The 21,989-nt window shown below is 34.1% G+C and overlaps 2 protein-coding genes across 2 annotated transcripts; both read left to right on the forward strand.

Moving 5' to 3' along the window:
- The first annotated feature begins 2,050 nt into the window (after positions 1-2,050).
- On the forward strand, positions 2,051-4,127 carry LOC123701422. The gene is made up of 2 exons (XM_045648899.1): positions 2,051-2,188; positions 3,666-4,127. Exons 1-2 carry the CDS (start codon positions 2,147-2,149, stop codon positions 4,080-4,082), a joined length of 459 nt encoding a protein of 152 aa, XP_045504855.1. The 5' UTR covers positions 2,051-2,146; the 3' UTR covers positions 4,083-4,127.
- A 5,475-nt stretch (positions 4,128-9,602) lies between these two features.
- LOC123701549 (alpha-(1,3)-fucosyltransferase C-like) lies at positions 9,603-14,049 on the forward strand. The gene is made up of 5 exons (XM_045649053.1): positions 9,603-9,617; positions 10,574-10,767; positions 10,966-11,493; positions 12,717-12,827; positions 13,866-14,049. Exons 1-5 carry the CDS (start codon positions 9,603-9,605, stop codon positions 14,047-14,049), a joined length of 1,032 nt encoding a protein of 343 aa, XP_045505009.1.
- The last annotated feature ends 7,940 nt before the right edge of the window (positions 14,050-21,989 follow it).

Genomic DNA, 21,989 nt, shown 5'->3' on the forward strand with positions numbered 1-21,989 from the left:
TCTCCATTTTGAGTAACTGACAATGACATCTTATAAATATCTATTGGACCCAAATACGGCTAGGCCTATAATAATACGCAACGTGATGAAAAAATAGTGTGATATTTATGACTATTACAATATATAATAAAATACCGGATAACTTTAAGGATCTCCCAGTAAATATATTTAAGAAGAAACTGACGAAATGGTTAATGGAGAAACAATTTTATGATATTCAAGAACTTATTACATTGCGGAATCTGTGAAGGAATTAGTGACGTTTAACAATAGTGACGCGAAGAATTTGTGTAGTGTTGGTGTAGTGTAATTTAATAAACTTATTTCCATTTCAATATTTGCACACCCAAATAGTGGGTAGAATGTATTAGCGCCTTAACCCTAGAAGCCTAATCTATATGGAACGTACACAAAGCCTAAATATACGTCTCAGAGGCGTACACAAATAAAAGCCCTTATTTTAGGTATATTGTTTAATTATTATTGTTTTAATAAAGCGGAAATTTGAATTTGGGAAATAAACTAAAAATAAAACCACACTGTTATCAATTATAACTATAATTACAGTTGCTTGTTACAACATAAAAATCAATATGCATAAATTGGAACAAAAATATTAACTTCCTCAAAATCAACTAAAACGTACATTTTTTTTATATAGTATCAAATTTTTTACGCTAATTATATATTTTTAGATCAAACATTACAACTAACCAGTCTTTAGAGGACTAGATTAACTTTAGGAATAGACTACACATAAATACACCTTGTGCCCGCCATACACAGATTTTTTACATTTATATACACTCTAATTTTGACATTCATGGTTGGATTAGTTTCTTTAGAGGGCTCAGATTCTTAAAATGACGCAACGAATTCAGACACCTCATAATTTTCGTCTTCACTTTGAACGTCGTCGATAATCTGGTCATCCTCAACTTTGGAATCTGAATCCTCGTGAGGACTGTCTTCTCCGTTGAAAATTTTGATAATGTCGTCTTTATTGAATATATTTGACCGTAACATATTTATAACTGAAACAATGTCGAAAAAAGATATAAAATACACGAAAAACAATCAAAAGTAAAATCACTTAATCTTTATCATCATTTAGTTGAAAGTTACACAAAGCCTAAACATACGTCTTGCAGGCGTGCATAACTTCGATAAATCAAAAATGGCGGGACTTACCTTAACGATACAGGCACCGTCCTCTAGCTCCCGTTGACCACTGAGATAACTAAAGAGGACGACGCACTAGCTTTAACCGTTAAAAAGAGACATCCGATATTCGAAATCGTATACGCCTCGCAGGCGTAGATTAGGCTTCTAGGGTTAATATTGTAACAACACCTTTTTTGTAACTACATTCTTGTAAATAAATGAAATTTGAATTTGAATTTGAATTTGAACGTGTGTTCGCGGTTCTACAGAACAACGTCTATGGATAAAACTGAAAAATTAAGATTAATTTTTTTTACGTATTTTTCCAGGATAAAAAGTATCCTATTTTACGCCCAGGATAATAAGGTATAATTATACCAAGTTTCATCGAAATCGAACCGTTAGTTTTCACGTGATGCCTTCACATACAGACAGACAGACAGACAGAAAGACAGACAGACAGACAAAAATTTTTTTAATCACATATTTGGGTTTGGTATCGATCCAGTAACACCCCCTGGTATTTATTTTTTCAATATTTTCAATGTACAGAATTGACCTTTCTACAGATTTATTATATGTATAGACTATAAAGTAGAGTTGTCTATTTGCCTTTCCGTTTTGCTTTCAATAACTGAAACGATTTTCATGCAATTTAACGTTAAAGTTAGTGATGATGAAATTCATTATTCCTTTGCATATAAAATTTAGTTCTTATTCGTTCTAGAATGTTGTCACGGTACATACAATATTGCAAATCGTCATACAAATATTCAATTCATTTTTCTCAATCTAACAATTGAATTCCCACAGAACTCACGGTTTAATACATTGATCTAAGACAATGAAATGTTTATACCATTCTATTGATATTTGAGTAAACATATATGGATATTGTAAGTAAAACAAAAGTTCACATCTCATGAATGAACAATGATGGCGGTCAGAGAGGTTTTGGTTGTGATTCGGTGTGCATGTCAAGATGTGGACACTATCCTTGTTTTTGGTGACGAATTACTTTATTGTGAGTATATTTTGTGATCTTATTAAGTATAGGTAACTAAGATTTGGGATAAAGAAAGGTAAAGGAGATCTTATCTTCACAATATAACTCGTCGGTTATGTTTGGCGCCTAATTGGTTGCGACTATATTTTGGGGTTGACAAAATCTTCTTAACGCAAAGAAAATCAGATTAAAAAAACTTTTGTGTTTTTTCATTCACTGGTTTTAAATTTGGTAAAATATGGTTGTTTCTTTTATTTCTAGATATGAGTTAAAAACAAAAGTGATGTTTAGTTTTTGTTTCATTTAACTTCGATTATGCTCATAATAAAATGTTTGAATAACAAATCAACAACACACAATTCGAAAAGAAACAGTTTAATAGAGTTAGTTACGAACTCTATTTTCTTGTTAGAAAATTATCTTTTTGCCTAATATTGTACATTATCACAATCTAACTAAAATCAAATAAAGTATTAAAAACTTTTCCAATTTAAATCAAATGTAGGTATATTTGCTAATGAAATCCTGTTTTGGAATATAAGCTCATTAATTATAAATTATAGAACTTAGTGTGAACTACGCTGAAATAGGTCAAAGGTGTATAAATGTAAAAGCTTTAGCGTATACTAGCTTCCGCCCGCGAATCCGTCCGCGCGGATGTCGGTCTTCGCGTGGATGGTTTATTTATCCATTTTGAGTACCTCTGTCAATAACATCTTATAAATATCTATTGGACCCAATTCCCAAATACGGCTAGGCCTATAATAATACGCAACGTGTGTTCGCGGTTCTACGGAACAACGTCTATGGATAAAACTGAAAAATTAAGATTATTTTTTTTCTACGTATTTTTCCAGGATAAAAAGTATCCTATTTTACGCCCAGGATAATAAGGTATAATTATACCAAGTTTCATCGAAATCGAACCGCTAGTTTTCACGTGATGCCTTCACATACAGACAGACAGACAGACAGACAGACACCCCCTGCTATTTATTTTTTCAATATTTTCAATGTACAGAATTGACCCTTCTACAGATTTATTATATGTATAGATTTATAGTTGCAGTATTTCTTCAAAACAATAATAAATCACCCACATTACTGTGAAGAACGCTAGTGGTATTTTCCATATGTTATTTTTCATATTCAGTTACTGATAAGGTATACGACGTAGCTTAGTAAGAAGTTGTGAGACCGGCTATACGTAATACTTACAGGATAATTTATTTATTTACGGCATACGCCAAACCATAAATATAACATAATATTAAACATAATATATTTTCCGTCTTATTGACTACATCAAGAATCAACCCAATTATAACAAATCATAGGATTTAGAAAACAACGGAAAAGCGATCTCTCCTTTTTTATTTCCAATTTCCCTTGAGATTTAAAATACAATTTCTCACCACGACAAAAATAATTAAAGATTTATCTTCTTAAATATATTTTTTCAGAGCCATTGAGCCATTTAACATATTTTTTTCAGATTTTAACTACCGGCGAATCGACAGAGGATGATGTCACATCATACACCGGCGTTTACAACCAATACGCTCCCTCCACCGTCAACTTTCAAGATATCTACACCAACACATTACTAGCAGAGAGAGAAAGAGAGAACGAAGAACTGAATCTAAACATTCCTACACAATACGTGGAGTTCCATCCGCGAGTGTTGAAAATATCGCGGTTAACCCCACCGCCGACTATACCGAACTCTTCCTTAAATGAGGAGAAATACCTATCTTCTACGACGACTACTGAAGAAGCAGAAACTTCTAAAGTTATACCAATAAGACATCAACATAAGGGCGTTTTGGATGTGCTTTTCCCGGCGGCTAGAGTGAGGACTTTTAAAAATATATTTGATACATTCAGACGGGTGCTGTCGTATACGTTTTGAAAATGGCGTGATCATGGTTTTTGGGTTGTAAATAAATTGTTTATTTAAAAAGGTAGTGTTTTATTTATTTTGATTATACTTATATGTAACTGGATGTTATCAACCAAGTAAAGAATTTCTATAGAAGTTAGACTACAAATATTTTCAGTAGGTACTTTAAAAAAAATTGTGCCACACACAAAATACCACATGCCACTTTGTGTATGCCACTTTGTGTATTCTGAAGTATTCGCTTCATTTTTCTTAAGACATTTTATGAAACATATTTTCACTTATTTAAGAGATAAATATCACTTAATATATGGCATTTAGTATGTATAATGAATATAAGTATGTATTTACGAATGTCATGTTAGTATATTATTAACATTTTTAAAAAACCAATAGCGCCAAAATTCAAATTAAATTAGAAAATGACAAAGGTCATAACGGCTCCCAATTACAAGTACTAAGGGTGCTTCACACGAGCAAGTACTCGAGCGAAAACGTGATTCACACAGATTGCACTAATTACAACAACGACCATTGAACACTATTAACGGGGACACAATTAATTTTTTGGGTTGCCGCCAATTTTTAACTTATTTATCCTTATTTTTGTGGGGAATCACGCTAAAAGATCGTGGAAACCATGCGTCGGTTTTTAAATAGTTTCCGCAACAAGGATTATTTTTATTTTTTGTTGCTAAGTATGATCTGTTTTCGCAGGTTAAGTTTAAATTTTAACACGTTCACTGCGGCACAGAAATATCTGTACTTTCCATTACTGCGTTACGGGTCGTTTTAAACCTTGTCCTATACCAGAGATTGTGGCGGCACGAGGCATATTAAACCCCACCGCCCGTAGGAGACCAAAATCGTTTTTTTGGCGCCAAATAAGACAAAGTGTGCGGCTTTTGTCGTGATTATTATTAACAATGAGTTCATTAACCTAAGTCTACCGTCGCCCGTGGTTAGATTAGTTAGTTTAGATTCTAGGGGTAAAATAAAATGTGGGGTCTGATGTACCCCATACCGCACTGAACAATAGCAGTTTTTCATATAATTTAGTGATGGGAAAAGAAATATCGATTTTATTTAATTGTATTTATTTATCAAACTTATGGATGTTTTTCATTAAAACAGGCCAAACAATAGGTAATATTGTTTGCAACCAGTGCATTCTGTGAGAATTTTCTTTACTTTTTTGTCAGCCTCACGACTTGTTAAGAAGGTGCGGAGTTTTTAGTAACATCCTACACGTCTCCTCTTCTTTGATCCCTTTAAGAGATGATGTGCCTTGTTTGTTGGCTTGTTGACTTGGGCAAGAGTTAAATTTTGATGAGCCATACACCGATTGCCGGGTGTTTTGGATTTGCCGCTAGTTGATTCAATGTACAAACACACTAATAGTAATCATTATTATCAACCTATTTGAAGAAAGTTACTCAACATGTCACATTCACGTTTCTATTAACGATATTTATTATAACGAGTAGTTAGGATGTTTGTAAATTACCTGTATCTACATTCAAGTCATTCTTTGTAAAAGCTTCAATAAGTTGTTCCACAAATAGTCTCGAATGCGTTGCACAACACTAACCGCGTGAGCTAGCTTAGGGTGCGGTACGAGGTGCGCGGTGGTACGAGGTGTTCACAACCTCGTTCCGCACTGTGTTAGAATTTTTATTTGTTCAGTGCGGCACGAGGTCTAAGAAACCCGGTATTAAGGTCGGTATACCATTGAACTAGGAATCAATAGCACATCTCAGATATATAGATATCACTTTCCTACACTGAACCAGATGGAAGTTATGCCTCCCGCACGACAGAGAAGTTTACGTTTTTTCCTACCGCTATAACGACGAGACACGGACAGGGTGTTTCAAGCCCTGTTTCGCAGCTAACGTGTTAATGAATGAAAATTGAAATGAACAAAGACTATATTATTGATTTTATCAAAACATACAAATATACGAATATTTTGTTTTCATATTTTTTCCACAGTTGAATTAACAAAAACAAGAACCTAGAGTTAACAAAAACAAAAGTAAACAAATAAGGTTACTGTGATAAAAATAACTACGTTTTTAAACAAATTACAAGTGAAAAGATTGTATGACGACAATAGCTATATTTCCCTTTATGCAATAAGATGTCTCGAGCGCCGGATGAGACGCGCTGTAAAAATATTTTTATCACAGTTTTTGCAACTAACTAGGTTATTTAAGTTTTCGTTGAGTTTTATTCGCATTTAGCGAATTTATTCTGAATACACTAAACTTTGAATATGACAAAGTTACAGTATACAGTATTTTTCGACCGATGAATTACATTTACCATAATTATACAAACGAATGATAATCAGATTTTATTTTTTAGTCTCTAAATTCAAACAATGCAACAGATGAATCAAATGATTGTGCTGACTAAAAATGATACACAATATTGTCAATATTTTACCGCAGATAATTATTTATGTTCTCAAGGCCGCGGCAGAAGGAATAGCCGTTCTACAACTATCTGGTGATATTTAAAACATTTGTAATACGTAAAATATTTTCTACAAAAATAAATATTTCCCGTTTATTTTTTCAAGTTATCTCTAGGTATCTATGTCAAAAGATATAAAACAACGCTACAGTGTACAGATCCCCATTAAAAAGTTTTCAAAATATGTTTTGAAAATATTTTATAGGCCTGTAAAAAAGAATCCAAGCCGACAGAAGTAAAAAATACGCAAAAAAATTAAATCGAACTCATCACAGTGCTAAAAAACACCAATCCAATAAAGTGCTGAATTTTCAGTTTTCACAAAAAAAGCCGACGACGATGTCGGACTGGTAAGGGAATTTCAAAGAAGGGTAGAAAAAATGTAACTTATAAGTTACTATAATAAAACAAATGTTTTTGTACACTGAACGAATTTTATTTACTGCATACTGCGACTACCTGTTATTTGTTCAAATAGTAACTTAAAATACAAATTATAAATATTTATGGCAACAAATAATATCTACGGTATCGTAGTACCACAGACTAATAATAATATAGTAGTACGTATTAACTTATACGAATTGGATTAACTATTTCATATCTTCTTATGTTATAATGTACTAATTTATCGTAAACTTTATTTAAAATTATTTCGCAATAACTCTTATAATTATTTTTCAAACATATCTAACATAAAAGTGATTCAACCTATACATAATATTATTTATTAGCATTTCAACGCCTTTGAAATCCCCATAAAATCTAGTTGAGTTCCGAGACATTGGCAGGAGTTTTTCAGTGCCGTTCATTTTTATTAAAATGAAGTTAAACCCGCTGACTAGGGACAGGAGGTGATAATTTTTATTCAGAATCTCTAAGAAGTCTTTATAAAAAATGTGCTCGATTTTTATTTTATGCGAATAAGATGGGCAGAAGTTTGAAATACATTGAAGTACCGAATATAGGTTGGTAGGTTTAGTATGTAAGTTCAAGCTTAGTTTTGAATTTTAATTAGTAAATGGTTTTTAATTTTAATAAAACAATCTTCATTGATATGCAAATATCAATGAAGATTGTTCTCTTCGAGCGAGTTATGCTCTAATATAAAACACACACACAACTGTTCCAAACTAAAAATAAATGTTCAGTAAATGCGATTTATATTTACTTAAACTATAATAATGCTTAAACTATAAAACTCATATTATAGGACTTTATATTGTTATTAATTAAGGCAAAACAAATCGATGTCGAGATTAAGCTCTAACAAGATTTCAAAGAACGCAATAATATTTCATACTGAAGAAAACATTTTCAATACTTCAAATCAAAACTAATATTATAAAGCTGAAGAGTTTGTTTGAACGCGCTAATCTCGGGAACTACTGGTCCGATTTGAAAAATTCTTTCGGTGTTAGATAGCCCATTTATCGAGGAAGGTTTGAAGGCTTTATATCTTTACGCTACGACCAACAGGGGTGGAGCCAGAAGGTGAAACCGCGCGGAGCAGCTAGTTATGTTATAATGTACCTAATGTTAATAACTCAGTTACGAATAATATTGATAAAAGTATTAAAATAAAACTAATAGCCGCTTAACTTTTAAAGCCCAAACAAAATCTTAAGCCCCATTGAGAAGTCAAAGCTCAAGCCACAATAGATCGGCTTAAAATGTTCAAAACAATGAAAAACTTGCAAGGGTTAACATGGAAATTAAATTAAACCGACGAATTGTTGGATTTCATTATCACTAATAGGATAAAGGCGGCCGATGGCGCAGAAACCGAATTGTTAACTCGAAAGAGTTCGGATTTCAACTTAAATTGGAACAAGATATTTTTGTAGCGAGATTAACAACGCGGGAAATTGTGAATACAATCAATTAATCATCGAGTATAGGTTACTTCGTTTAGTAATAAACTGAAATAAAATACACATAAATTATGCTTTATCAAAATATATAAAGTAGATGATTTTAATAGAGCTAAAATGGAAACAAAAGCTCTTGAAATTCTTTAAAATGTTTTACGTATATGTAGGTCTATTGAACAGTTTCATAATAAGTAGCATGGCATGAAAAAATTATACATATGGCTATATTTAGGTTACCATTAAACCCATGCCTACTATGTTAAAAGATTAAAAAATACGCATTTATGACATTGCAATATTATTTTTCGTTGTTTTTAAATGAAGTACGCAATACCATTTAAGAAGAAGAAGAAGAAGAAAATACATTTATTTTAATGTCTTGCCACACAGGAAAAAAAAACAGAGAATAGTAAAATACAATAAAGTTTGCATGCGAAGAAAACAGAAAATTATATTCAATACTGATTCCAACCTAAACACATAGGGTCTGTGCAGCATCAAACATTAAAAAAGGAAACCACTCGGTGATATTCTGTGATGCAGAGGCATCGCAGCACCGGTTTTCAGTGGGCCCTCCTCGACAGTCAAAGGCACAGTGTAAATTTTTTTACATAATATATTTATATAGTTTGGAGAAAGCAAAAGATATACATAAATAATTAACATATTAAAAAAAGAAAACATATTACATAAATATACAATATACATAATTACATTATAATTTGTATGTTATAGAATTATAGTAACTTTACTAAGTACATATATAATTGACTAGGTTGTAAGGAGATCAAACAATGCGAAAGATTTAGTTACCAATACCATTTCCAAATAGTATTCAATACATGACCTGCAAACGACACTAGCTCCCCGAAGCCATAACAGTAAAAGATTTCCCGCTTCCCGCACAGACTACATAACGTCTCGACCATAGATAAAAGAGAATATCGTATACGATATAATTTGAAATTCAGTCGGCAGCCGCTCCGAACGCGTGAAGCGTTAAATGAATGAACTTTTATAACTTAGGTCCTACTCGAGGCTTTAATACCGACTTTGAGGTTTCGCCGGGGTGATGAACATCGCCCTTACTTTTAATGACTTTTTGCTAATATTCAGAGGTTTGCTTTTTAGACGAAAAAAGTTTGCCGACAATTTCGGGGTAGGGATTAGAACGATGTACGGCCGCCTTGTAATGAATATTCTTGGCGAAACGTGGAGGATCTACTGCTAAATATTCAGATATTTACAAAACAATATTTATACCTAGTAAATTTGCAAAGGCATTCCATACATTTAAAAGCATAATGCTTTACTTTACATCACATATCGTGCTATGAAGTTATCTTTAGTAAAAGTAAAATATAGTTCAAATACAAAATTAAATTCGACGTTTAACCGTTTCCACTATGAGTTGCTCGATGGTTTTTTAATCGGCGAGCTAACCCGCCGCTCACAGACAAAATTTTTAGCACAAACTCATTTCGTGCGAGATTAATAATACTTACAAAAGCCGTGTCCGTAAAACAATTTAAAACTAAAATAAGCTTTGCCTGAAACGCGAGAGGGCAGCACTCGTCTATTTTTCATCATTTGCATATGGTTGGCCATGAGAAGCGCACGACACAACGCGGCTGAGCGTGTAAAACAGATTTTCATATTTAATTTTCTATTTAGTATAATTTCGTACATGTTTTCCATCCTTTGGCATGTGTTAAATTTGCATATGAGGAATGAAACTGTGTAATGGTTTTAATAACGTTTTTGGAATGTAAACGTAATCATGCGACTGCAGATTCTTCTTTGAAACGGCAACGTGTTTTAAAAACAAAACGTGTTGTGATTTTTATGGCTGTTAGTAAATATTTCGTACATTTAGTACTTTTCATCACTAGTAACATGTCTAAGATAATACGTGCAATTTTATTAAGTGCATATAGCGCTCTTTTATTTCATCTCTATCTACACTCTTTCAATTCGCAAGAAGACGGCTTGGAACTAAAATATTTTGTAAGAACACCAGGAACATTGAAAAAGATACACCGCGATATTAAAAAGAATAAAAGCAAATTACCGATGATGTTTTTAAATTTTACAAAGTCGAATAGGCTACCAACGGATTTTAAATACATTTTAAAATGGACGCAGGCGTATTCGCACTATAATTCTGCAATATTTAAGAACGGGCAAAAGGCATTTTTAGACCACAACTGTACTCAATATAATTGTTTTCTAACAAATGATAAGAGTCTTCTATTGGATCTGAGGTATTATGATGCTATACTTTTTGATGTGGAAAATAATTGGGAAGATCATCCACCAGTGAGAGCTCCACATCAAAGGTACGTTTGAGGCATATTTTAATACCTATACATATACTTTGGCATCTCTTTTTGAACCTGATGTAATTGGCTCATAGATGAACTAAATACTTTCTTTATTAAAATGAAACACAAGTTGTACAATGTACATGCGTTTCGAAGTTTTGCCAAGAGAGCCATCAGCCAGCTTTGATCGAATAAATATAATTTTGTTTCAAGGTATATTTTCACTGCATCAGAATCCGCCGGAAACTATCCAATATGCGATGATTACTTCGAGAACTATTACAACCTAACATGGACTTACAAACTGAATTCAGATATACCATGGACTTACATTACCATTGTGGATAAAAACAACACAGTCATAGGTCCGAAAGTAAATCTGACATGGGTAGAACATATGGATCCTACGCCTGATTTCGTAAAGAAAAAGTTATTGAAGAAAAAGAAGGCAGTCGCGTGGTTCGTATCAAATTGCTATTCCAAGGCCCGTCAAAAGGTTGCCAATGACATTGCGGTATCACTATCCAAATATAATTTAAAGTTGGATGTATACGGCTGGTGTGGTAATAAGACGTGTCCCAGAGATCGGATTGAAGATTGTCTCGATTTGCTACAGAAGGATTACTTCTTTTATTTGGCGTTAGAAAAGTCTATGGCTGAGGACTATGTCACGGAGAAGATTTTATATCCGCTGTTACATTATACTGTGCCTATTGTGTATGGTGGTGCTAATTACTCAAGGTACGAGGTTATTTAAAATTAAAAATTATTGTCTAAATTGCAAATCTGTCTCGCACTAAATCACTACCTATTCAAGTAAAAAAGACATATATATCAACATCATTCATAGATTCGATTTACTTTAAATATATGCACAAATCATGCAAATCAGTTGCAAAAACATTACTTAAATGATTCAAATTTCACTTTCATTTCACACCAAAGAGATAAAATAATGGTCTATATACCATTGTATCAAAATATCAAAAAAGCTATTGTGGCATAAATGGAAAGTCGATATTCGTTTTTCACATATACATGTTCTCACACATTGTTCATTCAACAATTATACAATAGCACTCAGAGAAACATTACACTATTTCAGGGAAATATTATATTTAAACCGAATTAACTGATGGAATAATGTTATTAATAACATTACCAGCGCTAGGCTCATGCCTGGCACAAGCTGAACTAGGTCCTTTTTGGTGGTACTGCGGGCACAGTTTTGTTTTAATTTTTTTTTTCTCTTTTCTTGTTGATATTTTTTGTGTTATTTGCATGTTTTCTTTTTTTATTGTCTACTTTGTAATGTGTCACGCAGTGTTGTAAAATAAATGTTTTTCTTTCTATTACAATATCCTATATAACAACATATTAATAGGAATATTTTCTAAACGAGAGAACGCGTTTAAATTAGAATTACATCAACACTGAAGTATAAACAATAAAAAAAATAGAGCAGAAAATAGAACAAAATATTTCCAACTCTTCCAAATCAACAAACATTGCAGATAAAAATTGTTTTAATGTTGACCTAAAAATGTTTAATTTGTGTTTATATTTATGAGTCAGACATATTATTAGGTATGTTTATTATTATCATCAATATATAAAAATGAATCGCAAAATGTGTTGGTAAGCGCATAACTCGAGAACAACTGAACCGATTTCGTTAATTCTTTTTTTTATTACATTTCTTGAAGTACGAGGATGGTTCTTATGGAGAGAAAACGTAAACATGTACCACGGGCGAAGCCGGGGCGGACTGCTAGTTATCAATAGATATATTTGTTCAAGTCATCCTTCGCGACATAAACTTCAAAATGAAATTGGAACTGCATGTATCTTGCTAATATTCAGTAACTTTTTCCAATAAAATGTACGTCTACTTTTCGATCGCAATTCGCAACTGCATAATATGATACGTTCTGATACCCTGATTATAATAAGGCATGTTGCAGGTTTCTTCCGCCATCTTCCTATATTGATGCAGGGAAATTGAATTCTGATGAAATAGCGACCCTTATAGTTGAAGCAATAAATAACCGAAATGTATATGAAGACTATTTCAGGTAACGGGTTGGATGAAATCCATACTAATATTATAAATGCGAAAGTAACTCTGTATGTCTGTTACTCAATCACGCCTTAACTACAGAACCAATTTGCATGAAATTTGGTATAGAGATATTTTGATACCCGGGAGAGGACATAGGCTACTTTTTACCCCGGGGAATAGGATAGGTTTTATCCCGGAAATCCCACGGGAACGGGACCTATGCGGGTTTTTCTTTGACTGCGCGGGCGAAGCTGCGGGTGGAAAGCTAGTTGTTAAATATTATGTTACGTATATTGGAACTTTTTCAATAATTAAAATAATTTGATGTAGAATCGTGATATACCTAATATGAATTTTCTAGATACAGTGAAAACTTCTACCCATTGTTTTGATCATAATTCTGACGCATAGTTATCGAATATAGTTTATAGAATTGAGAAACTCTGAAAAGTAAGAATCAAAGTCTCACATTACAGTATTATAATTATACGTCCAACATATATTACAAAGAGGAGATATTTAATCTGAGTTTTTAGTATAAATCTCAGTTCAGACCGAACAACTGCCTCCCGGACTATACTAATATAGGTAGTAGCGCCCTACACTAGCATTAGCTACTATTAAGTATTGTCTGTGTCTACACAATAATTTTAACTATGTTAAACTATGTACATGTAACTATATGTTATAGAAGGAAATAAAATTATTATTTACTAGCTTCCGCCCGCGACTCCGTCCGCGCGGAAAGATTAAGAAAAATTAAGATTTATCTTTTTCTACGTATTTTTCCGGGATAAAAAGTATCCTATTTTATGCCCAGGTTAATAAGGTATAATTATACCAAGTTTCATCGAAATCGAACCGTTAGTTTTCACGTGATGCCTGAACATACAGACAGACAGACAGACAAAAAAATTTTTAATCACATATTTGGGCTTGGTATCGATCCAGTCACACCCCCTGCTATTTATTTTTTCAATATTTTCAATGTACAGAATTGACCCTTCTACAGATTTATTATATGTATAGATTTTATTAAAACCATCCACAGATGGCACAATCACTACACATACAAGGAGTCTCCAGTTATCGCTGACGTGTGTTCCCTCTGCGAGCTTCTACATTCACAGGAAAATGAATTCAAATCCATAAACAAGTTTAGACAATGGTGGAATCCGTCGTATAAGGAGCTTTGTAAAAATGAACACCATTTCGTTGATATTAAGAATAAATAATTGTGGAAGAAGCTATCTTTTTAATTTTTATAGAACTCATAAAACAACGAATCATTTAGAAACAATAGGCAAATTCAAGTTATCAGCCGGTCAAATGTTATTACCAAAAGGTAACTAAATTATCCAAAATACGATATTCATAAAAATTAAACTTATGCTCCTTATTATTATGTCAGCTCCATCATATATATATAAAGCTACACTACCACTCACTGACTGACATCGGGTTTCTCGGAAACTACGCGGAAAGTTGGGGGGATTTCGACGTGATCGTGTAGAGGTGCTCCGAGTGACCACCGGAAAAATATTGACAACTCCAACACCCTGGACAAGAGAGTGGACCCCTGGAGGTGCGCGGAAACGGTGCCACTTGGAGGGAGGGTGTCTGAACAAAAAATGCTCAGAACTGGTGGCGATTACCAGGGGTGGTGGAAAAATGGGGATTTTCGCGAAAACAAGATGGCCGCCGTACTTTGCCAAAATCGCCGTTTATGAATCCTTACGTCCCAAATTTGGCACACGTGCTCTGTTCGAGCCGGCGAATCGATCGGTGCCCCGTTCGAGTGGCTCCGGGCCCCCGTTTCCAACTTCCATACAACGTAAACTCCAACGGCCTGCGGAAACGGTGCGAGTTGGGTTGGGGGTCCCGGAACTAAAAATGATCACCACCCTGGGATGCTACCAGGGAGCCATAGTGGGTCGCTCGATTTTGGAATTTTTCCATTTTTGGCGCAAACATAAAAACGTAAATTTAGTCAAGGTGGTGCAATGGAGAAATACACCAATGATGCATTCGTACTCGCCCAGCTCCCAGGATATCCAGAAAAATCCGAAATCTTAAACTTTCCCTCATCTCTCGAAGACGGTCAACGGCCCGCGCAAACGGTAGCAGCTACATCTGGGGTGCTCGAACTAAACTTGGAGTAGACCTCGAGCAATTACCACAGAGTGCAAAAAAAATTCAAAATGGCGGAAAAAATGGCCGCCGCCATACAAATTCTAAAACGGCCATCGCTGGTGTGATCGCGCTGAAACTTGGCACAGGGGCTTTAATCGAGCCGCACATTGAGGTGGCCTACTCATAATCGAGTTTCCATCGCTGGTTTCCGAATTTCATACAACGCGAAATTCGACGGCTCTCCGAAACGGCACCAGATAGGTGGGGGGTGTAGAACTAAAAAATGATCAGGAAGATGGGGTGCTACCAGGGCAATCGAGAAATTTCAAATTGGACGCAATTTTTTTTCAAAAAATGGCCAATTTTTCAAAGCAAGATGGTGGCGCCGGTTCCATCACGATCGGTCTGAAAATTGACTTCTGTGCTCTGATTGGTCAGATTTACAAAACTGCATACTCAGAATTTCTCTCCGACCCCCGGTTTCCATTTTCCATACATCATGAAATTCAACGGCTCTCTGAACTGGTGGCACTTAGGTTGGGGTCACCAAGGTAAAAAATGTTTAAAAACTTGGTTCGCTTCCAGGCACATAAAAATTTTTGCTAAAAAGCGAAATTTTTTTTTTCGAAAATTTTGTATGGAAATTTCCATAGTAGGAAGGGTAATTGAATAGCACTGCTTGCTGCCCGCGCACCGCGCAACTTCGAGGGTTGACAGCCTCCCGGAGTAGAAAATATTTATTAACTTTTGAACTACCGCACGAGCCAAGCGAGCGAAGCGAGCGAGTCACGGCAGCGGCCAGCGTAAATATTCAAATAGGTAGTGAGGAGCGAAGCGACGAACGTGTTAGGTTAACTTTTGAACTACTTACCGCACGGCCCAAGCGAGCGAAGCGAGCGAGTCGCGTCAACGGCCGGCCTAAATATTCAAATAGGTAGCGAGGAGCGAAGCGACGAGCGTGTTAGGTTAACTTATGAACTACCTACCGCACGAGCCAAGCGAGCGAAGCGAGCGAGTTGCGGCAGCGGCCGGCCTAAATATTCTAATAGGTAGCGAGGAGCGAAGCGACGAGCGTGTTAGGTTAACTCTTGAACAGTTTATTATGAAAAGTCACTGCCCGCTATCGATAAGACGTTTCAAAAATTTTACCAATATTTGAATAAGTAAATTATAAGCAGTTTAGGTAGCGAGGAGCGAAGCGACGAGCGTGTAAGGTTAACTTTTGAACTACCACACGAGCCATGCGAGCGAAGCGAGCGAGTCACGGCAGCGGCCGGCCTAAATATTCAAATAGGTAGCGAGGAGCGAAGCGACGAGCGTGTTAGGTTAACTTTTGAACTACCTATCGCACGAGCCAAGCGAGCGAAGCGAGCGAGTCGCGGCAGTGGCCGGCCTAAATATTCAAATAGGTAGCGAGGAGCGAAGCGACGAGCGTGTTAGGTTAAATCTTGAACAGTTTATTATGAAAAGTCACTGCCCGCTATCGATAAGACGTTTCAAAAATTTAACAATATTTGAATAAGTAATTTATAAGCAGTTTCGACTGACTGTAGAATCGCTGTTAGCAGATGTTACAAATGAAAAGGAAATTCGAATGCATTTTCAAATGACTGAAGATTTCTGCCCTGGGATGAGCCGCGAGCTGCTTGCAGCTCGCGCACCACGCACCCTCGAAGGTGGACAGCCCCCCGGAATAGAAAATATTTGAATGGGGAATTTATAAGCATTACCGACTGACTGTAGAATCGCTGTTAGGAGATGTAACAAATGGATAGGAAATTCGAATGCATTTTCAAATGACTGAAGATTTCTGCCCTGGGATGCTTCTACGCACTACGCTCCCTCGAAGGTGGACAGCCTCCCGGAGTGGAAAATACTTGAATGGGGAATTTATAAGCACTTCCGATTGACTGTGGAATCGCTGTTAGCAGAAAATTACAAATGGACTGGGAATTCTAACACATTTTCTAATGACTGTCCTATTGCTTCAACCCAGGGGCAAAAGGGGCTCGCGGGCTGCTTGCAGCCCGCGCACAACGCACCAGCTAGTTATAATATAATTAGAGAAGTTATTTTAAAGCTTAGAATGCGTTTATTATCTATAGGTATTAATTATCTGTGGATATTAAATATATCCATCATCCAGATTTAACACGAGATCAGACAAAAGATTCCACATTCAAATTTATACGATATTAAAATCTAACCTAGATTGTTACCGTTTCGAGGGATTAAAATCCGTTCTATGAAATTCAATTCGACACTAACTATCGAAAGACTTCAATAAACGGTTCAAATCTGGGAATCCCCTTGGACCGCTCGTTAAGGGTTCATAATATTCAAGCCTCAAACGGAATAATTGCAATTAAAACCCCGTCATCGCCATTGATTTTTTTATTTATACTTAAAAACGCTGACCATTTAATGGATTTATTAGAAACGGGTAGAATATTTGAATATTTATCGAATTATACAGAGCTGATTTCAATTTATGCGGCTCAATGATTTATTTGAGACTAGCTGCTCCGCGCGGTTTCACCCCCGTGGCTCCACTCCTGTTGGTCGTAGCGTGATGATATAATATACCCTATAGCCTTCCTCGATAAATGAGCTATCACACCGAAAGATTTTTTCAAATCGGACCAGTAGTTCCCGAGATTAGCGTGTTCAAACAAACAAACAAACAAACTCTTTAGCTTTATAATTTTAGCATAGATATAAATAAGTATAATTGGTAACTTATGAAGTATATTTTTTTACAAGGAAAAAATTTTGGGTTAAATATGGTTAAGCTTACTTTAACTCTAGAAACATTTCATTAACTTATTCTAATTTAATATTGATTAACGTTTCAACTAAACTGGTTAAGAAATCGTAGTAAAACACAAATTATACATGTTCAAATTAAAGCCACGACGCTTAACAGTAAATTAAGTAACTTAAATCCTCGTTGACGGGAACTTGGATATTTTTAGTTTAATGAAGTCGCATAACTGCAAACGAAAGCAGAATAAACTTATATTTTCTTAGACGTAACTTCATTTGAAAGTTTGCGAATGTTAAGTTGAAATGCAGTGAAATATGCGAATACGTTGACATACATCATTAGTCGCAAATACAGTCAGGAAAACTTTAACTCAACGTGTTCAAGCTCCTTGTTAGGAAGTCTGATGAAGATGTGTAGATATCCCATAAAATTGTGTTTAATTTTATTATTTTCCCTTATTTTATATAGTTTGTTAACATTCGCAGTACTGGAAATATAGTGTATTTCAAGCTCCTTGGTAGGAAGTCTGATCAAGACGTGTATCCAATAATATAATTCGTGATAAAGGTTGTTTTTGAAATGAAACTTCTTTAGGCGCGTTGAGAGTAAAATTTCAAGGTCACGTCATGGAGTAATGCGACGATTTTGGTATCTTTGAATCCTGCCAAAGAAATTTCACTTCTTACACGTGTGCTTGCCACACGCTCTTTTTGTGTGTTGCGAAATGGAAATGTTGGGAAATTAATTATTTACTGGAAATAAACACTTGTATTTATAAGTTGTCAGGATTTCATTTCATCAATAAAAAGAAATACTTTGTATTTTTTTTATTTTAATAAATAACATGGACATGCCTATCTTTCATAACATGAGGTCCGGTCCGTGGCAGGCACGCTACGATCATAGTATAAAGAGAATCTACGCTACTATGCTACGATCTCACGACAAAGCCATTATTTACCTAGATACTGTAAAATAAATGTGAGGTATGTCCACACTTTTCCAAATTAAATTCAATCCCACACGTGTTTATTTCTCTTCGTATAATTAAGTTTTGATGTTATAATTATAAAATAATACGAAACTATTCATCTTAAAGTTTCTTATGCTAAAATTTATCTACATAAGTAACTATATAGAATATTTTTTTAATATAAATTAAAAAAATGTTTTATACAAAAGAAGATAGAAAACCCAGAAGTTACATTAAAATTTACATTTACTAATAAAATATTGTTAACCTACGCGAACGTATACATAATTAATTATTCGTGGAAAATAGTGTTTTCATTATTACATAATATATTACGCAACACGCCACGTTATTTTTAGACGTAATACAATTATATTCCCAAATTAAATTTATTACAAGTTAAAAATCTGTTATTATAATACTACGTTCCGTTTTTCCAAGATTATATTATGTAACAAATTAATGTTTTGTTTGTAAAAAATAATTGTAACATCAATATTCCTGCTACCTCCATCTTTCCTTTCTTAATGTAGATAGATACATCATATTATCATCATACAGCAGCTAAAACATATCATCGCCTAACATTCTTTGAAAACTATAAAAAAACTAGCTTACCGCCCGCGGCTTCGCCTGCTTTTACTTAAACCTAATAAATTATATACTAAAACCTACCTCTTGAATCACTCTATCTATGAAAAAAATCCGCATCAAAATCCGTTGCGTAGGTAGTTTGAAAGATTTAAGCATACAAAGGGACATAGGGACAGAGAAAGTGACTTTGTTTTATATTACGTAGTGATAGTGATAGTTGATACCTTATAAAATTTGACATTCGTTTAGATACAAACTTCATATTACTACAATAATTAAAATATTCAGTAATAAATCAGAAAAGTTTTACAGACGCGACGTTATAATTAATAATCCGAATTAAATCTGTAATGCCTTCAAAAACAAAAGTGCTAGAAACTCGATCCGGTATGAACAAAAATTAGAGATGAAACTCGAAAACTTGCTAATTAGTTTTCTTAGCGCTGTCTGCATATGGGTACCTACTAGGTTCAGAGACGTTACCCAAACTTTATATTGGAAGTATTCGTAAATTTAAATACAATGGTTTTGGAGTACAAGAGAGATAATATATGTACTTTTTGTACAAAGTAGTACCATAAGTATGCTTAGTGGAAACCCTAAGCAGGCATTCTTTTTTTTTTAGTCATATTCTGTAATTAATCGCGTAGCAGATTATAAATAGGAAAAAATCGGAATGTCGAACCCTTTTTGCATTTAAGCTCTTTAAACGTAAAGTTAATATTATACAATTATACGTAGCTTACAGTCTTAAAGCATTACATAATGTAACTAGAACCTGGTTTGAACTGGATTTAGTATTAGTATAATATCAACAAAAACTATCCACAAGTATACAGTTAACACTATGACGTGTTAACACCAACGGCGCGTTTAGCTGTAAGTAAACTGCATAAACTTAGCTGTCTCGATAAGCGCTTACACTATAGTGTAAGAGCTGATGACATTTTAGTTGTCTCGAGTCGATGACGACTTATTAAGCTATTGCATAGCTTCTATCCATTCATATTCTTATAGCCTTGAGCGCGGGGACCGAATCCATAAATTCCGTAACGAAAAAAACCTCACGCTCCCCACTCCGACGGGCTCGGAGGTGTTGCTTGAAGGCATGCTATGCTTTACCGCGGCAGTCATCGAGTGCCACACGTCTTTTTTATAAGTTTTATAAACGAGCATAAATAAAACGTTTTAATATTGATGTGAATAATAATATAAAATTAGTTAAATTGAGCTCTTACCTAGTTTGTGAATTTTTGTTTGTATTATTTAGGTTATAATATATTCTTGCAAGTTTAAAAGAAATTTAAGCTTTATACCTAAAAGCTAAAAAAACATTGCCAAAAATCCCGTATCTATATTTTAGTTTATTATAAATTTAATTGAGCTTTATTTATTTTCAAATAAGAATTATAAGTTCTTATATTATATTATTCTTATATTCTTATTTTACAAAATTTCATTGAAACATCAGCTCTTACACTATAAGCCTTATCTTAACTGCAAATGTAAGCGCGCTGTATAAATAATGGGTTTTCTTATAAACTACTAGTTTATTCCCGCAGATCTGCTTGCAGTTCATTTTCATAAATATTCAGGCCTTGTACTAGATACTATAAATGGCTCTTTAGAGCTTTAAAACTAAGTACAAAGTCAATGCATAAAATGTACCATTAACTTTCTACGGAATGAAGTACTAAATTTAAAATTCATTATTATTTATTTTAATAGCTTTGTATTAAAATTTGTATCTGTTGTGAGTCTGGAATGAAAAATAATTTTATTTCTTTTCGTTTTCTAGAAAAAAAATGTACTTTGCCTAGAAAGAGGTAATTATCAAATAATACAAAATTATTATATTTAAATACAAGAAAAAAAAACGAAATATCAATACTAATTAGAAATAACCAATACAATTTCATCTAGGTATAAAAGGCTCGTGCTCTAGATATTATTTCATCAATAATAGTTTCTAGATAAAGTTTAACACCACAAATTAGTGTTTATAATAAATCCTGAAAGAATTTTCTCGAAGAAAATTTAATAAAATAAACTGGTGAGTTAAGTTTGGACAAGTAACTTGTAAATACATAATTGACCGAGCGAGGCGAGTTCTGACTCTTAACTCGTTTAGTGAATTTTTATTTACTAACTTTTAGCCCGCGGCTTCGCTTGCGAGCATTCCATGTTCTATATAGTAGGTATAAAACATATTCGCTTTTTCTGTCCCTAGGAATATCCTTTTGTATGCCCTATATCCCTAGGTATATCTTTAAAACTACGCAACGGATTATGATGCGTCTTACAATATCTTTGTGCGAAATTTTTAAAAACATTAGTAGGTATTATGGAATTTAGTATTAGTATTATGGAAAAATTACATTAGTATTATGGAAAACAAACACAAATCCTTTAATGTATTTAAAACGGAATGAATTGAAATAAAGGCGCAATTTTAAATCACAATAATGAAATACATTCACGCTATATGAACAATATTCTCGAACACAATTTTACACACACAAATGTGCAAAAATTGTGCTAAATATCCACCAGTTTACGCCATATTATACAAACGCTTCAGAACATTATTTGTCCAAACTAAGGCACAACGCGTCTTCCTAGTGAAGCCAATTTCTACAAAGGCACAAAGAACTAAAGATGGCCGCTGTCGTCTTTGAATGCTCTCTTGTTTATGGTTTTCTTGAAAT

Source organism: Colias croceus, chromosome 21, assembly GCF_905220415.1.
Source record: "Colias croceus chromosome 21, ilColCroc2.1".
NCBI lineage: Eukaryota > Metazoa > Arthropoda > Insecta > Lepidoptera > Pieridae > Colias > Colias croceus.